At 38.9% G+C, this 18,023-nt stretch overlaps 1 protein-coding gene across 1 annotated transcript in view; it reads left to right on the top strand.

Moving 5' to 3' along the window:
• Dhc98D (Dynein heavy chain at 89D) overlaps positions 1–18,023 on the top strand; it is a gene marked incomplete at its 5' end in the record, with an annotated part of 155,605 nt that overhangs the window by 26,081 nt on the left and 111,501 nt on the right. The window contains 12 exons of the mRNA XM_088275208.1: positions 1,519–1,706; positions 2,381–2,542; positions 4,238–4,432; positions 5,428–5,719; positions 6,365–6,523; positions 7,756–7,992; positions 9,964–10,217; positions 12,362–12,510; positions 13,334–13,443; positions 14,331–14,509; positions 15,749–15,944; positions 17,527–17,760. Of these exons, the coding sequence (XP_088131334.1) occupies positions 1,519–1,706; positions 2,381–2,542; positions 4,238–4,432; positions 5,428–5,719; positions 6,365–6,523; positions 7,756–7,992; positions 9,964–10,217; positions 12,362–12,510; positions 13,334–13,443; positions 14,331–14,509; positions 15,749–15,944; positions 17,527–17,760 (2,355 nt within the window). The remainder of the gene's footprint in view (positions 1–1,518; positions 1,707–2,380; positions 2,543–4,237; positions 4,433–5,427; positions 5,720–6,364; positions 6,524–7,755; positions 7,993–9,963; positions 10,218–12,361; positions 12,511–13,333; positions 13,444–14,330; positions 14,510–15,748; positions 15,945–17,526; positions 17,761–18,023) is intronic.

Genomic DNA, 18,023 nt, shown 5'->3' on the forward strand with positions numbered 1-18,023 from the left:
GGCCTGGCGAGAACGGAATTGGATAGCGCGTTAACGCGCTCGTGGCAGCAAACCGGTTAATTTAGGTTGTTGTCCTGTGCACTCAGAGATCTCGTTAGTGTAGGGAGTTTTTTTTTAAGAGGTTTGATTTTTAAACTGGCTAAATTATTTCTACTTTGGCAGTTGACAATTGATTTGTAGTTGGTACGTTTTGCCATTTTACCATGAATAGACTTAATGACCATTATGCGCGTCGTAGGTTCGGTGAATGGCCCGAAACAATATTCAGTTTGATAATTTTTTTTTCACGAAATCTATGTATTATGTAAAAATAATAAATTTAAATCTCAATGATATTAATAAAATTAAATCTCTAGGTTTTATTTAATGACAAAATTACAAATAAATATCCACAGATGTCATTGCTATACACGTAACATCATACCAACTGACAGACGGACTTCGAATTTCAACAGGCGCCGTGGCGTAGTTGGGTAGACGCTCGACTGAAAACCTGGCGTCGCAGGTTCGATTCCCGCTTAGTGCAAAATAAATTCAAGAAAGGTTTATTTTCTATTTGTCTGGGTGTTCGTGATGTGTTTTTCACATTTACCTTCCCTATCCTTACTTCCTACCTGCAGACAAGCCTCTAAAAGTTGAAACTTCGCGGGTTTGCTTTATATAGTAGAGCGCCACCCATAGAAGCCACGGCGGACATTTGAATGATGTTATGTTTTATACATATTGCCATTGATGGGCCATGGAATAAAATTTATAATATCTTATACACACTTTATTTCATTAAAATTTAAAGATAGGAAGTACTTAACAAAAGATCCTGAATATATTATAGTAGAAAAAAATAATAAATAATAAAACCCTTATCCGCACCCAATGGTGCATAGGGCACTGCATCATATAAACGCAGTGTTATCTTGATCGTTAACACACGAAGGAAAAGTGATCAGCCCTCCGCTTCAGGTACCAGTCCAGGGTAATAATGAATAAATATTAGAGTGAAAAAATCACTTATATTTATTCGACCCCCCTCTGGGAATCGAACCCGGGACCTCCAGAACGGTAGCCGAGCGCGCTGACCATTACACTACGGAGGCGGACGAAAAAAATAGGTACCTATAATAATAGTAGCTGGGTACAAAAATTAAAACATCCATAATATGAAATTGAGTTATATCATATTTATAAAAATTCAGAATTGAAATAGAGAACAACAAAAAAGAGAATATTTGTGGTTTCTGATAATGATAGAGGATCGACTCATGGCGCCCCTATTTACTTTCTACGGCGCACCAGGGCGCCGCGGCGCACACTTTGGGAACCCCTGCCCTAGAGGAAAATTAACACTGACATTCATTTACGTCCATCCGGAAAGGTTAATGAAACAATAATACTTCATGATGGAGTTCAAAGGTATCACAAACTCTTGCGTTGCTTGATATGTATAATAGATGGCCACCACCTTTGTCAGTGTTCAATTTAGACTTGAATTATTCTCAAGCTATTGGTATTTTTGTTTAGACGTACTTCTCGGAGGTGGAGAAGTACCGCTCGCGGCAGGTGGGCGTGATGAGCCGCATCTACGACACCATCGGGCCCGTGCTGGTGAAGCTGGAGTACCTGGTGCACGGCACCAGCACGGCCCGCTGCCCCGACATGACCAACTTCTATGCCTACTGGGAGAAGACCACCTTCGAGACACTCATCTCGTAACTGACTGCCTTTATTTTCCATATTATTTTTTGACATCTCAACACAGATGAAGGAGAATAAAGAAAAGTCTGGGCTTACGACTGTCATAGGATCACTTTACACACGTGTAACATTCACCAATTATACCCATGATAGACAACCTTTTTCTTCTTCTAACCCTTATCTGCACTCAATGGTGCATAGGGCACTGCACAGTATAGAAGCAGTGTTATCTTGATCATCAAGTACATGAAATTGTTATCAGATCCCAAATCCTTTTACAAATTAGGAGACGCTCAAAAATATGATTTAAATTGAACTTGTTTTTAGAGTAGTTTTATCCACAATATTTTGAGGAAGTATACATAGTTTATGTTTTCAATAACAGCATAAATATAGCTTCCGTAATTTGTGTAATATGGTTTTCAATCATGGGCAGAATGGTGAATAAAGAATTACACACAATCATACGCATAATCACAGTGCATGAAGTGATCACTTCAATCAGCCAATGATAGGTTGTGAGTCCTGTAAATGTCCAGACATCCATGTTATTCTTCATCTTTGTCGAGATATCAAATAAAAATCATGATAAAAATGAAAACCGCAAAGAGATTTTGAGTGGCCGTTGCAGCCGGCGATCTCCCCTCACACTGAGGCTGCCACGTTACTTTAGCTTCTTCCGTTCCAGCTTTTGCATCAAGAACATGAAGGACTTCAACGACAACCTGAACAACAACGTATGCACCTTTCAAGTGGATGCAGTTCTGCAAGTGCCCGAAGTGACCATGAGCCCTCCGCCCCTGGAACTCTACTACATTATCGTGCGCAGCGTCAAGAGCTTTGTCAACAGGTATTATTTTTTGATTTGTTACTTTAATATATGTACTTACTGCCTCTCTGCCTTCCGGCTCTTCTGTCTAGTGGCTGCATCCTTGCATCATCTCAAGCAAAGTCCATGTCCCAAAGTTCAGATGAGAACTGCCAATAGATTGTCAGCAGTGGATGTCCTGGGTGGCGGAAAGCTGATGCATTGTAAAAGAGGCAAGTTTGATTGTGGCTCTCAAGAGGCATGCAAAGTACATGGCCTAGCCCAGAGGTCGGCAGGAGCGGCTCATGACCCGCATTTATCTCTTTGGCTAGACATTTGCGGCTCTTCGCTCTCTTAGGACATAAATGCCGATTTCGCCTTATCTCAAGCAACCGTATAACTTGAATAGACCCGCCGAATTGCCTCTATCTGCGAAAACAGTGCAAGACAGAATTTCCAAAATGTCTTCGAGTGTAACAGAGCAGCGAGTTATTTGAGCAACAGTTATTCCGCAATATTAATTGTAACTGAATCGTGTGATATTAGTGATACAGCACAAGTAAAGGGTTAAAAATCTTTTCTTTTCTTCTTCTTTCCATGTTCGCTCCCTAGGTGGAGCATATGGCCAACACGCAACACGAGACGTCTCCAAGTCACTCTGTCACGCGCCATCTCCTTGGCTTCCTCCCAAGTCAGTCCGGCGTCTCGAAGTTTCGTTCAGTATAGTCGGTGAATGGTCGTCAGCGGCCTTCCGGGGCGCCGGAATCCTTGAGGTTGGAAGAAGAGACATGAGAAGTTGATTCTCTCAGGTGGCATTCTAAGGACATGTCCCAACCATGTCCACCTTCTCCTCTTCAGGACTTCCAGTATGAGGGGCTGTTGAGTTCTTCTCCTCACATTGTCATTCCTGACGAAGTCATACCACTTTAAAAATCTACCTCTACAAATATGCGGCTCTCTGGTTTCTTTGTTATCCGGTTTCCATTACTATTTGGCTCTTCTCACTTGACAAACAAAACTCGCAAGATCAAACAAATTTTAGGTGCGCCATTCTTAAAGCATGCTCTGGGCCCATGCAAGGTGCCACGTCCCATAGCCGTATAAAAGAATAAGAGCGATGCAGGCATTTATATAGGCACAATTTGGTCTTTACTGAGTACAAATCCGATCTCCAGACAGCCTTCATTCTGTTGAATGTAGTAAGATGACCTTGAAGTGCCTGAAACATTATTATATATCCTCTCTAACTTTTGATATTATTCTCCCTCTCCCTTATCAACTCCTTGATAAATCCTTTATTTTTCTTGTTTTCATCAATTACTTTTTTTCTACACTCTTTTAAACCATAATAATAATGAGGCAATAGGACATAAAGATCTATCGGATTTAGTGGTATCTTATTCAGAAAATATGACAAATAAATGAGCTTTGTGACAAATCTTGATTCATACATAATATATTGAATCCATTGTGTCTTTTGTATTGTTGTATTGTTTTAAGGGATCAATTTTACTAATTTATTATGCACAACTATACACAACCACTACCATTTTCAACACATATAAACTAAATATGTTATAAAGCCTTGCACATAATAGGCATGGAGAATTTTCTAAGGCAACTATTTTTTTTTTTAATAATACAATATTCTTACCAGAATTAAATACTGAAATCAGTTTATTTTTACAGATTTGATAAAAAGGACCATTTTTTAAAAAAAAGTATCTTTCTTTGCAGGCTAAATTCATTCCCTCGCTGGATGAAGGGGATGTGCCTCCCGTGCCCCCCGCAGAAGATCCCCAACACCAACGAGTTCAAGGTGTTCAGCTTCTTGGACGACGCCATGTACGTGGTGGACATCGGGGACTTCATCAACCTGCTGCAGGACACGGCCTACAGGATCACCTCGCAAGTCAACATCTACGTGCAAAAGTAACCTAACCACCTGTCTGGCTAAATGGAAAAGAAAGGAAATAGAAAGCACACATGCAATGCTTGTGAAGCAATGAAAGTATTATTATTTTTTGACATCTCATCAAAGATGAAGAAGAATATGGAAGTCTGGGCATTTACGGGGCTGACGACTGTCATAGGCTGGTTTAAGTGATCACTTTACACACGTGTAACATTCACCAATTCTACCCATTATTGACAACCACACTACTCAAATTCTGGGAAGTTCTCTATATGTATGAACCATTTCAGAAACATTGTTATTGAATCACTAGAACTTCACTAGAGACATCTATTAGTGAGATGAAAATAAGCTTTTTATTGAACAGAAACTCTTATATCAGTATGTGAGGTCTGAATCCTGGATTATAATCACATACATGAGAAACGCCAGAAAATATCATTTTCATTTTTATCATTTAAGCTTATAATTTGACCAGACAATTAATTTACAACATTTTAAGTGTGTCCAAATACTTGTTCACAAAAAATACTTGTGAACAAGTATTTGGACATACTCAAAATGTTGTAAAGTATTAACACATCGCTCACTCCTTTCAACAATGTCATATATAAAAAAAACTTGATTTTTTAGGATATCGTTTTTAAAGTATAAACATATACTGAAATGTATTAGAACTAAATATCAAGCCACTTATTGAATTTTTTAGTGTGCAACAGATTTTTTACATAAAACCTGAATGTTTTTTTCTCCATTTGAAAAATATTTACTATATTCAAAAAAAAATATAAAACAATACCATTTCTTCAAAATGCAAAAACAACACATTCTGCCCTGTAGCGGGTATTTATCAATTTAAAAATATGTCCCTTTTGCTGGGATATAGTACGTTTTCTGGGCATTCCGAAAACATGCTCAACTGAAAATTTTAGATTTTTGATTTATGAAGTTCTTGAAAGGAGTGAGCGATAAATGATAAGCTTGTTTAAGATTTTTGTGTGATAATTTCCAGGTGGGCCAAGTACAAGGCCCTCTGGGCGGTGGACAAGGAGACGACCTGCGAGAAGTTTGCCCTGAAGCACTCGCAGCTGGTGAGCTACGACGAGAAGTTCACCTACTTTGAGAACATCGCGGAGGAGCTGGAGGAGCACGTCCGGTTCGTGGACGTGGGCCCCGTCCGGGTCAACCTGCGCCCCGTCATCGGCCACATCCAGGGCCAGGCCGACCGCTGGAAGGCCGTCCTGGGCGCCTGTCTGGCCGCCAACACCAGGGACAAGATGACCGAGATGAAGGAGGACATGGATGTGAGATATATTTCGCAATATTTTGAGTGTGTCCAAATGTTTCTGGATTTAGTCCACTTGGGAGTTATATTGACCGAGGGAAAGACATGACACTTGAAAGTGGTCAGGTCTTTTTCTCCGTCTTATTCCTCATCACTGAAGGTTATGACTCTTGCGGAAGCAATGACTCTTATCCAGTTATCCCTTGACTGCGCTGCACGTAGCGCTCCAACCACCGAGGTGCCTGCTGCTGCCTTATCTTGATCAGCCCATCGAGACCTTTCTCTCCCTCTCAAAGTTTACAACAGTGAGTTAGCGATAACAGTGACATAGCAGAGTCTATAAAAGCCCTTGCACACTTGCTATCACCCTCTTTTTCCACCTGCCCACTCGACCAACTGCATCCAGAGCCAAGACCTTTGCGGAGCAAGATTATTGTTCACTTTATTCAGTTAATTTAATATTTTAAGAATTTAAGATTCCTTTACTTTTAGTGTTCTTTAAGCAAGTAAATAAGACTTCCATTGCTAAGCAATATTCTGATGAGTACAAAGAGCAAGGTATTCATGCATCACCATACAATACCCTCACTTTATCTGGTGACTCCGAATACCTCCTCTCAGCCATGTCACCCGGACACTGATACAACCTTCCTTTTTTCCTTAGAGGATGCGCGCCAACATCAACCTGAACATCAAGGGCCTGGAGGACTTCAAGCTCGTAATGTCTACGGTGACCCAGGTCCAGAAGATGACCGTCAGCGCCGAGGTCATGTACAAAACCATGCAGGAAACATTTGAAATGTTGAGAATGCACAATATTGAGGTCAGTGAAATTCCAACAATCGGCTTTGTTTTATCCTCACTCTTGCATGTTCAAACTAAAACTTGTTTGCGGGAAACACATTGTTTGTGGGAATAACGCTCAAAAACGTCTCTTACACATTGTTGGTAGAGAGCGGGAGACAAAAAAAAAAAATAGAGAAAAGGATACGATTCGAACCTAGATATTTAGAGTAGTCGCAGTTTGGTATTGTTTTATGTTTGTGAAGGTCCTCACCAAAATGACACCATTATAAATGATTTTAAGTAATCAAGAATTCTACCTTGTAAAATTGTTACTATAGCGAGTTGCTGTTTCGGGGTCGACACTTATAGCGAATTGCTATTATTTTTGGTTTGGCGACGTGTTGCTGCGTTTTGTGATCACGCTAGGTGATCACATTTTTAATATAAAGAAGAGGTGCCAGAATGAAATCAAAGAATGTTGAACTGACAGTTAGTCCTTTTATTTATATAAATGGGATTACACTGGAATCAGATAATTACATAATACTTTATACTCTATATTTAAATTAAATAAATAATAATAAAACCCTTACCGCACCCCAATGGTGCATAGGGCACTGCTTCATATAAACGCAGTGTTATCTCGATCGATTACACATGAAGGAAAGGTGATCAGCCCTCCACTTTAGGTGCCAGTCCAGTGTAATATTGAATAAATATTAGATTGAAAAAATTACTTATATTTATTAAACCCCCCTGGGAATCGAACCCGGGACCTCCAGAACGGTAGCCGAGCATGCTGACCATTACACTCCGGAGGCGGACAGATATATAAATTACAGAAGCAAAATGAAAGTCGCAATAAAAACGTCCGTAGAGTCCAACGAACTAGGTAGCTCTCGGCGTTTTTGAACTCGGCCCGTTCCAGCGTCGCTTTCGCTCAGAAATCTCCGTTCCAATTCGTCTCGTTACGCGTCCGTCAGCGCTGCCAACTCGACGGTGTGGCTACATCGCCTACATTACGTTTTGATGCGATTTAATGATTTCATATTGGTTTAACACAGGATTGGTCACGTTTTGTTGCAACTTTAATTAAGATTTTGATAGAATACAGTAAACAAGAAAGATTTGCATTTAAAGGATTTTTGTGCAATACTGGAAATGTAACTTTTAGGTTAGGACCTCCACATTTGTCATTCAGTCATAATACAGAAATGGATACGATTTGTGTCTGGGTGTTTAATGCACACCTGCACATTGTTTTTCCAGGTGGACGAACGGGATGTAAGTCTGGCGATGAGCCTGGAGCGGGAATGGGGAACGCTCTACAAGTCCTCCATCTTCAGGTCCGGGAAGCTGGAGAAGACCAAGGACAAGTTCTCCAAAATAACGGTCACTGAGATCGGGGAGTTCCTCAACACCCTGGAGCAGTTTGTGGAAAAGTTTGACTCAGAGGGGCCCGGAGCTATCGGAGAACGAATGGATCTCGGAATTGACCTCATGGAGGTGTGCTTTAAATGCAGTAACTGCGGTTTATTTTACTTTTCAATTAAAAATTAATAAAGATTCAATTACAAAGATATAAATGTAAAATTACAATAATATAAAGATTTAATTATAAAGATTTAAAGGTTCAATTACAAAAATAAAATGGTTCAATTTTAAAGATATAAATGTAAAATTACAATAATATAAAGATTTAAAGGTTCAATTACAAAGATATAATAATTCAATTACATAATAAAATGGTTCAATTACAAAGATATAAATGTTAAATTACAAATATATATTGATTCAATTATAAAGATTTAAGGGTTCAATATAATTTATATTTGAAGCACTAGCTTTGTGATTTTCCATTTTACAATTACATATGTAACTTTGTTTTAAAATCATAAATTTAGAGTTATTTTAAAATAAAGTTACATTTTAATTTTATTTATAGGTTCAATTACAAAGATTAAATGTTCAATTACAAAGATTTAATGGTTCAGTTACAAAAATATAATGGTTCAATTACAAAGATATAATGGTTCAATTACAGTGATATAATGGTTCAATTACAAAGATATAATGGTTCAATTACGAAAATATAATGGTTCAATTACAAAGATATAATGGTTCAATTACAGTGATATAATGGTTCAATTACAAAGATATAATGGTTCAATTACGAAAATATAATGGTTCAATTACAAAGACATAATGGTTCAATTACAAAGATTAAAGGTTCAATTACAAAGATATAATGGTTCAATTACAAAAATATAATGGTTCAATTACAGAGATATAATGGTTCAATTACAAAAATATAATGGTTCAATTACAAAGATATAATGGTTCAATTACAAAAATATAATGGTTCAATTACAAATATATAAATGTAAAATTACAATGATATAAAGATTTAAAGGTTCAATTACAAAGATATAAAGGTTCAATTACAAAGAAATAAAGGTTTAATTACAATGATGTAATGGTTCAATTACAAAATATTATGGTTCAATTACAAAGATATAAATGTTCATTTACAAAGTTTCAAAGGTTGAATTATACAAATGCAATGGTTCAATTCCCAAGGTATTACCAAAAAAACTTGTAATCCATTCGAATGCAATGTTTTTTTTAGCCGGATTTCTCTAAAAATTTAATAAAATTATCCCATAGAATAATCGGTTTTTGAGAACTAAAGATTTTTCATAATGTTTTGAGTATGTCCATCATTTTTCACAAATTCCTGGTTTGTCTTCACTTAGGAGCTATTTACATTGATAATCTAGATAAAGACAAAAAAGAATATGGAAGTCTGGATATTTATAGGGCGTACAATCTGTCATAAAAGAATCTTACATACATTTTACAAAGGTCTCCGCTAGTTAAAAAAAACTTTCCTTAAAACTCAGATGGTGCCGAGAAGTAGTACATATATAAAAGAGTGTGACAATTAAAGCATAAATACAAGTTCCGAAACTTGAGTAGTGTGATTATCAATTAGAGTAAAATGATGAATAATAAACTGAATAAAGATATCGCTCACTCCTTTCAAGAACGTCATAAATCAAAAAACTTGATTTTTCAGGAGAATGTTTTTAAAGTTTAAAAATATAACACAATGTATTAAAAATAAATATCAAGCCACTTATTGAATTTTTAACTGTGCAACAGATCTTTTAAGGTAAAACCTGAAGATTTTTTCTCCATTTAGTATATTTAAAAAATAATTAAACAATACCTTTTCTTCAAAATGCAAAAACAACATTTTCTGCCCTGAAGCGGGTAAATATTAAGTTAAAAATATGCCTCTTTTACTAGGATATAGTATATTTTCTGGGCATTCCGAAAACATGCACAACTGAAAATGGAAGTTTTTTTATTTATGACGTTCTTGAAACGAGTGAGTGATATGTAAAGTACCCAGACGTCCATGGCCTTCTTCATCTATATTGAGATCATCGATGAAGTTCTCTTGTTGTCCAGAAATACGGGAAGCTGTTTGAGGACCTGGAGGCCCGCCGCGTGGTGCTCTGCCAGGCGGAGCAGCTGTTTGACAACCCTCTGGCGGACTTCTCGCTGTTCTCGCGGGCCAAGAGCGACTACGCGGGGCTCGTGCAGATCTACGACCTCTTCAAGCGGCAGCGGGACGCCCGGGACGGCTGGTCCAAGACGCTCTGGGTCAATCTGGACCCGCAGGAGCTCATCGACGGGATCGAGAACTTCCTGAAGGATTTCCGGTATGCCAAATTAAATTTATATTATTAAAAATATAAAAAGATAAATATCTTGGTCACTACTGTCGTCAAGAAAAGGCGATTCAGTTGGCTTGGCCATGTACTCTGCATGCTTCCTGAGAGCCGCCATCAAGCTTGCCTCTTTTACAAGGCATCAGGTTCGCGCCGCCCGGGACGACCACTGCTGACAATTCGTCGGCAGTTCTCGTCAGAACTTCGGGACGCGGATCTGACTTGGGAGGACGCAAGGGAGCTGAGTGCCGACAGAAAAGCCTGGAGACAGTTTGTGGACTCCATATGCTCCGCCTAGGGAGCGGATATGGTTTAATATATAATAAAAATATAAAACTTATTAACTATCCGTCATGCTGCTTCTCGCATGAGCAATTCTGGATTATTTCCACTTTACTGGCGATAAGCGTTTAGGCACAATAAAAATTCCATAAATAAAACACAACAAAACAACAAAACCCTTATCCGCACCCCAATGGTGCATAGGGCACTGCGTCATATAAACGCAGTATAATCTTGATCGTTTACGCATGAAGGAAAGGTGATCAGCCCTCCGCAGTGTAATGGTCAGCACGCTCTGCTACCGTTCTGTAGGTCCCGGGTTCGATTCCCAAGGGGGGTAAAATAAATATAAGTTTTTTTTCACTGTTATATTTATTCAATATTACCCTGGACTGGTACCTGAAGCGGAGGGCTGATCACCTTTCCTTCATAAATAAAATAACTGGTTAAATTTTATTATACTTTGACATCTCATCAAAGATGAAGAAGAATATGGAAGTCTGGGCATTTATGGGACTGACGACCGTCATAGGCTGGTTTAAGTAATCACTTTACACATGTGTAACATTCACCAATTCTACCCATTATTGACAACCACACTACTCAAATTCTTGGAAGTTCTTTATATGTATATGAAAACATAAACTCTTTTACTAGTACATATGTGAGATCCGAATCCTGGATTATAATCACACACATGAGAAACGCAAGAAAATCTTATAATTTGACCAGATAATTTATTTACAACATTTTGATTGTGTCCAAATACTTGTTCACAAAATCTGGATTATCTCCAATTACAGGAGTTATTTTCATATTATTTTTTGACATCTCATCAAAGATGAAGAAGAATATGGAAGTCTGGGCATTTATGGGGCTGACGACCATCATAGGCTGGTTTAAGTGATCATTTTACACACGTGTAACATTCACCAATTCTACCCATTATTGACAACTACACTACTCAAATTCTTGGAAGTTCTAGATATAATAAAAAGCTTCTTTTCATCTCACCAATAGATGTCTCTAGTGAAGTTCTAGTGATTCAAGAACAATGTTTAAAAATTGGTTCATAGATATAGAGATGTCAAAAAATAATATGAAAATAACTCCTGTAATTGGATACAATCCAGATTTTGTGAACATGTATTTGGACACACTCAAAATGTTGGTTAAATTATAAGCTAAATACAAAATTGAAAATAATGTTTTCATGTGGTTCTCAAGTATATGTATGTATATAATCCAGGATTGGAGCCTCGCATACAAATGTAAAGAGTCTCCTTTAAAAGCTTTTCTCATTCCAACATAGATGGCAGCTGTGAACTCATATGTACTATGTCAAAAGATTTGAGTAGTGTCGTTGTTAATCTTGGGTAGAATTGTTGAATGTTACACGTGTGTATAGTGATCACCTTACCAAGCCTATGACAGTCGTAAGCCCTGTCAATGCCCAGACTTCCATATTCTTCTTCATCTATGTTGAGATGTCAAAAATGTCGAAAATGATTTCCTCTTCATCCATGCTAAATGGAATCATTTGGATACAGAACACAATCTCACCTGTGATTGGTTTGTTGGTTAATTTAAATGTGTCAGTTACATCTGTTCCCACGGCCAACCCCATGGTAGACGACTCGCGGGCAGACCACCAAAGAGATGGGCCGATAGCTGGGAATCGACGTCGCAGGAGGCTAATCCCTCTTAAAAACAGGCCACAAGGCCTATAATAAGAAGAAGAAGAAGAAGAAGACATCTGTTCCATCAACCAAATTAATTTTCGTAGCTATAGTAACTGAATTGCCAAATAGCTATTGTTAGCTGAAATAAATTTTCCTGTTGAATTTATGCAGGAAACTTCCCAAGGCTGTGCGCACAATGACTGCGGGCCAGATGCTGGACATGAAGATGAAGCAGTTCAAGAACATCATCCCCTTGATGGTGTCGCTGAAGAACGAGGCCATGAGGGACCGCCATTGGAATGAACTCATGGCAAAGACAGGTGACATTTCTGTCCGTAAACCCAAATGGTCAATTATCGCACCTCATTTACCTTGAACTAGCTCTTTAACTCCTTCCATTCTATTGTGCTATTGTTCGTTGTTCTGCCGCGTGTGTGCCGCGGCACACTGGTCTACCGTGGTGATTACTTGGTGCCGCGGAAAAATGTCTAGTTTTGTGAAAATAACACAATTGTTCCAAATTTTTGACTGCCTGTGCTCAGTTAAATATGCTTACATTTCGCATTAAACATAATATGTTAAATATGTTACCTTCTTTTTCGTCTTATTCCTCATTGCTGAGGGTTGCGACCCTTGCAGAAGCAATGACTCTTCTCCAGTTATCCCTTGACTGCGCTGCACGTAGCACTCCAACCACCGAGGTGCCTGCTACTGCCTTAATTTGATCGGTCCATCCTCTCCCTCTCTTTCCCTCCAGGCTACCGATCACAACTAGTCGTTCCAGGCTATCCTCGTTGCCACGCGCAACGTGTCCAAAGAACTGGAGATCCGTCAGGCCAGAGTCAAAATATGTTACCGTAATATGGTAAATGTGCACCTCTGAAATTTCTTAATTTGGTAGGTGTGGTGTACCTTGAATAGAATTTTTTTGCGGAACACTGATATCGTTGGTATATTTAGTGGTCTTTTTAGCATTGATTTTCACTTGTACCAACCCTCTGTGCCCTTTGCTCTCAAATAAGACTGAAGCAGTACTTACGACACTTTTGTCATCGCAACATGTCCGAAGAGCTTTGAAGAAGAGACCAATCGCTGTGCTGGTCTTGTGTGGACGGAGAGGTCTCATTTCTTATTTTGTTCCAGGGCAACAGTTCGACATGTCCCCAGACCGCTTCACGTTGGACAATATGTTTGCCATGGAGCTCCACAAGTACCAAGAGATTGCGGAAACTATAGTCAATCATGCCATCAAGGTAAAATATACTCGCAGTCCTTCTGTATCATTGTCTTCACTGCCAAAGGTTATCCATCATTGTCCACTTGATTTTTCAGGAGATTGTTTTTATAGTTTAAAAATATAATACAATGTATTAAAAATAAATATCAAGCCACTTATTGAACTTTTTACTGTGCAACAGATCTTTTTAGGTAAAACCTGAAAGTTTTTTCTCCATTTGAAAAATTTAAAGTATATTTTTAAAAATAATAAAACAATACCTTTTCTTCAAAATGCAAAAACAAAACACCTGTAGCGGGTAAATACTAAGTAAAAAATATGCTGCTTTTGCTGGGATAAAGTGCATTTTTTGAGCATTTCGAAAACATGCACAACTGAAAATGGATGATTTTTGATATGACGTTGTTGAAGGGAGTAGAATATGTATTACCATAAAGTGACTGACAAATCAATTAATGCAATTAAAATGTTTTACTTTGTGGAGTGCCGCCGTAATTTGCAATTTTAATCATTATTTTGTAAAATTTGGCTAAACTTTGAATAGTTTGGCCATCTTCTTCTTCTTCTTCTTTTTAATGGCTTTCACCCATCTTGGGTGTTAAAGCCAATATTGAGTTATTTTTTATTTCCACTTTTTACATTTGACTTTCAAGTGTTAGTATTCCTGTTAGTGAGGTCAATTTTATTAGTAATTTTAGAGTTATTTTAGTGAGTTATTACACACCTTTATACGATTAGTTTTAAGATATTTACATATTATTTTATATACAAGTTTGTAAGGGGAGGTTAAAAAGGTTAAGATGTTATTGGGAATTGAACGTTTATGCTGGAGAGGTCTGTAAGGAGTTTGGCCATCTGACTGTTGCGTTGTTGGCTTACTAAGTTCCCGGTGGACTTTTGCAGGAGCTGGCCATCGAGAGGGGGGTCAAGGAAATCCAGGAGCTGTGGGAGACTATGGCCTTCACCGTGTCCAAGCACACCAAAAACAACGAGGATCGAGGCTTCATCCTCAATCCGTGCGATGAGATCATCGCGCTGGTGGACGACAACGCCATGAACCTACAGAGCATGGCCGCTTCACAGTTAGTATGCGGCTGATGTTATCATCAGGGAGATTGGCTCCCCTATTTCTAGGGTTATATATTGTTTTACCTAGCCGGCTGGATCCAAGGGGATTGAAATCCCCCATATATGAATTCTAATTCTATAACTTTAGTATTTTAAGAGCTACTTACTCCATCCGCCTCCGTAGTGTAATGGCTAGCATGCTCGGCTACCGTTCTGAAGGTCCTGAGTTCGATTCCCAGGGGGGGATCAAATAAATATAAGTGATTTTTTCACACTTATATTTATTCAATTTTGGACTGGTACCTGAAGCGGAGAACTGATTACCTTTCAAGATAACACTGCGTTTATATTATGCAGTGCCCTATGCACCATGTTAATAAGGGTTTGAAGAAGGAGAAGACTTACTCCATATTTTTAGTAAACTTAAAAATAATATTATAGAAAATTTTCTGTTTTTTATATTTATAATTTCATATCAATGTTTTAAAAAAGGCATTGACAGTCGGTACCGCAAGTTCTACGTACTTATGTATCTGGATGTTAATTTTTTGTCTGCTGGCAACATGTTATTTCTTTCACTCTAATAAATGTGGTATGTATTACCACAGGAGAGAGCGAGACAATTTGATTTTTCCGCTCTCGAACGAATCCGCAAAGGCCTATAGCTGTTTTGTCAGCTTTTGTAGCTATTGGTTTCGGGATCAGCTATTTTTGTGACGGCGTGTGGCCGCGTTTTGTGATCACGTGTTGGTGATCGTTTTTGTTAATTTAAAGGAGTAGTGCACAGAATGAAAACAAACTTATGTACTTACAGTTGGTTCCTTTATTGAAATAAATGCGATTCTATACTAAATATTGGAATCAAACTAATAATTTACAATATATGGAGTTAAAGAAGTAAAGTTAAGATCTAAATAAAACGTCTGTTCGCCTCAACGACCCAAGCAGTTCTCGCGGCTTTTTAGTTCTCTCGCTTCAGAGTCAAGTCCGCTCGAAAATCTTCGGTTTAGTTCTTATCGAAACGCCTCTAAACTGCTTTCGTCAGCGCGACAACCCAACGGTGTTGCCACAGGCCCATTTTTTGTGCCAGCACCAGGTTTGAGCAAATCCACAAAGGCCCTTTTCATGAGACTTCTTTTTTTTGATCGCCAGGTGCTACAATAATACCTGCTTACTTTCTCGATCTTTCCAATCTCATTCACTTGCACCCATTCATCTGCTTGCCTCAGTGATCAGCTTCCGTGCCATTCCAGGTTCATCGGCCCGTTTCTTCCCATCGTGCAGAAGTGGGACAAGAACCTGTCCACCGTGGCGGAGGTGATCGAGGAGTGGATGGCCACGCAGCGCAAGTGGCTATACCTGGAGGGAATCTTCGTCGGCGGCGACATCAGGTCCCAACTTCCAGAAGAGGCCAAGAAGTTTGACGACATTGATAAAGCCTTCAGGAAGGTGAACTAACGCATTAATATTTTATCCAGTAAGATAATTTTATAGTCCTAAAAAGCAGATCCTGGTCACAACTGTCGTCAAGAAAAGGCAATTCAGCTGGCTTGGCCATGTACTCCGCATACCTCCTGAGAGCCGCCATCAAGCTTGGCTCTTTTACAAGGCATCAGGTTCGTACCACCCAGGATGACCACTGTTGACAATTCGTTGGCAGTTCTCGTCAGAACTTCGGTACGCGGATTCGGTATGACGTGGGAGGATGCAAAGGAGCTGGCAGCCGACAGAAAAGCTTGGAGACAGTTTGTGGACTCCGTATGCTCCACATAGGAAGCGGATATGGCTAGAAAAAAAAGCAGATGATAGCATAAAAGATAAGAATAGCATAATATCCATCTCCAGACGTCCTAATTGGCTAAAATTTTCAAATTGAGTGATAGTTTCAATGGCCTGAACTGAGCTCAAATTTGTGCTGTTACGGTCCCATTTAAGGTATGAGGGAATACTAATATCAGGTGACCAGCGAGATGTATTTTATACCAAAAAAATACCTATAAGTTAGGTCAATGCATCTGATTGATGTAGTTTTTTTTGTATGTGGTCAAATTATAAGCTTAAAATGATAAAAATGAAAATGATAATATCTGGCTTTTCTCATGTGTGTGATTATAATCCAGGATTCGGACCTCACATACTAATAAAAGAGTTTCTGCTCAATAAAAAGCTTCTTTTCATCTCACCAATAGTGAAGTTCTAGTGATTCAAGAACAATGTTTCAAAATTGGTTCATGTGTATAGAACTTCCAAAAATTTGAGTAATGTGGTTGTCAATAGTGGGTAGAATTACTGAATGTTACACGTGTGGAAAGTGACCACTTAAACCATTCTATGACGGTCGTTAGCCCCGTAAATGCCCAGTATTCCATATTCTTCTTCATCTTTGATGAGATGTAAAATAAATAGTAGTTTTTTCTTGCTAATAATGCCACAGTTCAATATTTTTGCTGGGTAATATATCCAAAATTAAACAAGGTTTATTGGATTGAATTCTACATTTATTTATGTATATGTTAATACGTGGCGCGTTGAGACATTATCAAACACTCAAACGTATTAACATATACACAAATAAATGTAGAATTCAAACCAATAAACCTTGTTTCTTCTTCTTCGTCTTCTTCTTATTATAGGCCTTGCGGCCTGTTTGAGAGATTAGCCTCCTGCAACGTCGATTCCCAGCTATCGACCCATCTCTTTGGTGGTCTGTCCGGGAGTCGTCTACCATGGGGTTGGCCATACAGTGCGATGTGGGGGAGTCTGGATGGTTCCATTCTCCTCACATGCACATACCGCATGTCTCCTTCGTTGCCTTCCCCACCTAACGACATCTTCGATCTCGCATATTTCCACCATGTTTAATTTGTTTAATTTTGCCAATTTTTGTTAATTTTTTCACAATTTGTTTAATTTTGGATATATTACCCAACAATTCAATGTGGAATTCTACCAACTGTCTGCAGCTACAATAAATACGATATTTTTGCTGTCATTAAATTTTCTCTTTCTCCCGCCGCTGGCATCAATGTAGATCATGCTGGACACTTCAAAGCGCCTGATCGTGGTGGACTGCTGCCTCGCCGCCGGCCGCCTGGACGACTTCAAGGGCCTCGGGGAGGGGCTGGAGCGCTGCCAGAAGTCCCTCAACGACTACCTGGACTCCAAGAGGAGGATCTTCCCGCGTTTCTTCTTCATCTCCACCGATGAACTGCTCTCCATACTCGGCAGCAGCGAGTGCAGCTGCGTGCAAGAGCACATGGTCAAGGTGGGCAGAAAGACAGATTGGTGTAACATTATATTCTCTCTGCCTACCCCTACGGAGAAGTGGCGCGATGGTGGTAGCAAATATATGTAATGTACTCTAGTCTTGGTGAAAGCTTGATTTTAGTGATGGTAGTAACAAATTTATGCAATGTACTTTAGTCTGGAGCATACTGTTGTATGGAAGTGAAACGTGGACTATCGGGCAGGCAGAAAGGGAGCGGCTGGGAGCATTTAAGATGCGTTGCTATAGGCGCTTATTGGGGA

This window comes from Brachycentrus maculatus, unplaced genomic scaffold (assembly GCF_059751285.1).
Source record: "Brachycentrus maculatus isolate JH-2025_06_01 unplaced genomic scaffold, ASM5975128v1 h1tg000817l, whole genome shotgun sequence".
NCBI classification, from domain to species: Eukaryota; Metazoa; Arthropoda; class Insecta; order Trichoptera; family Brachycentridae; genus Brachycentrus; species Brachycentrus maculatus.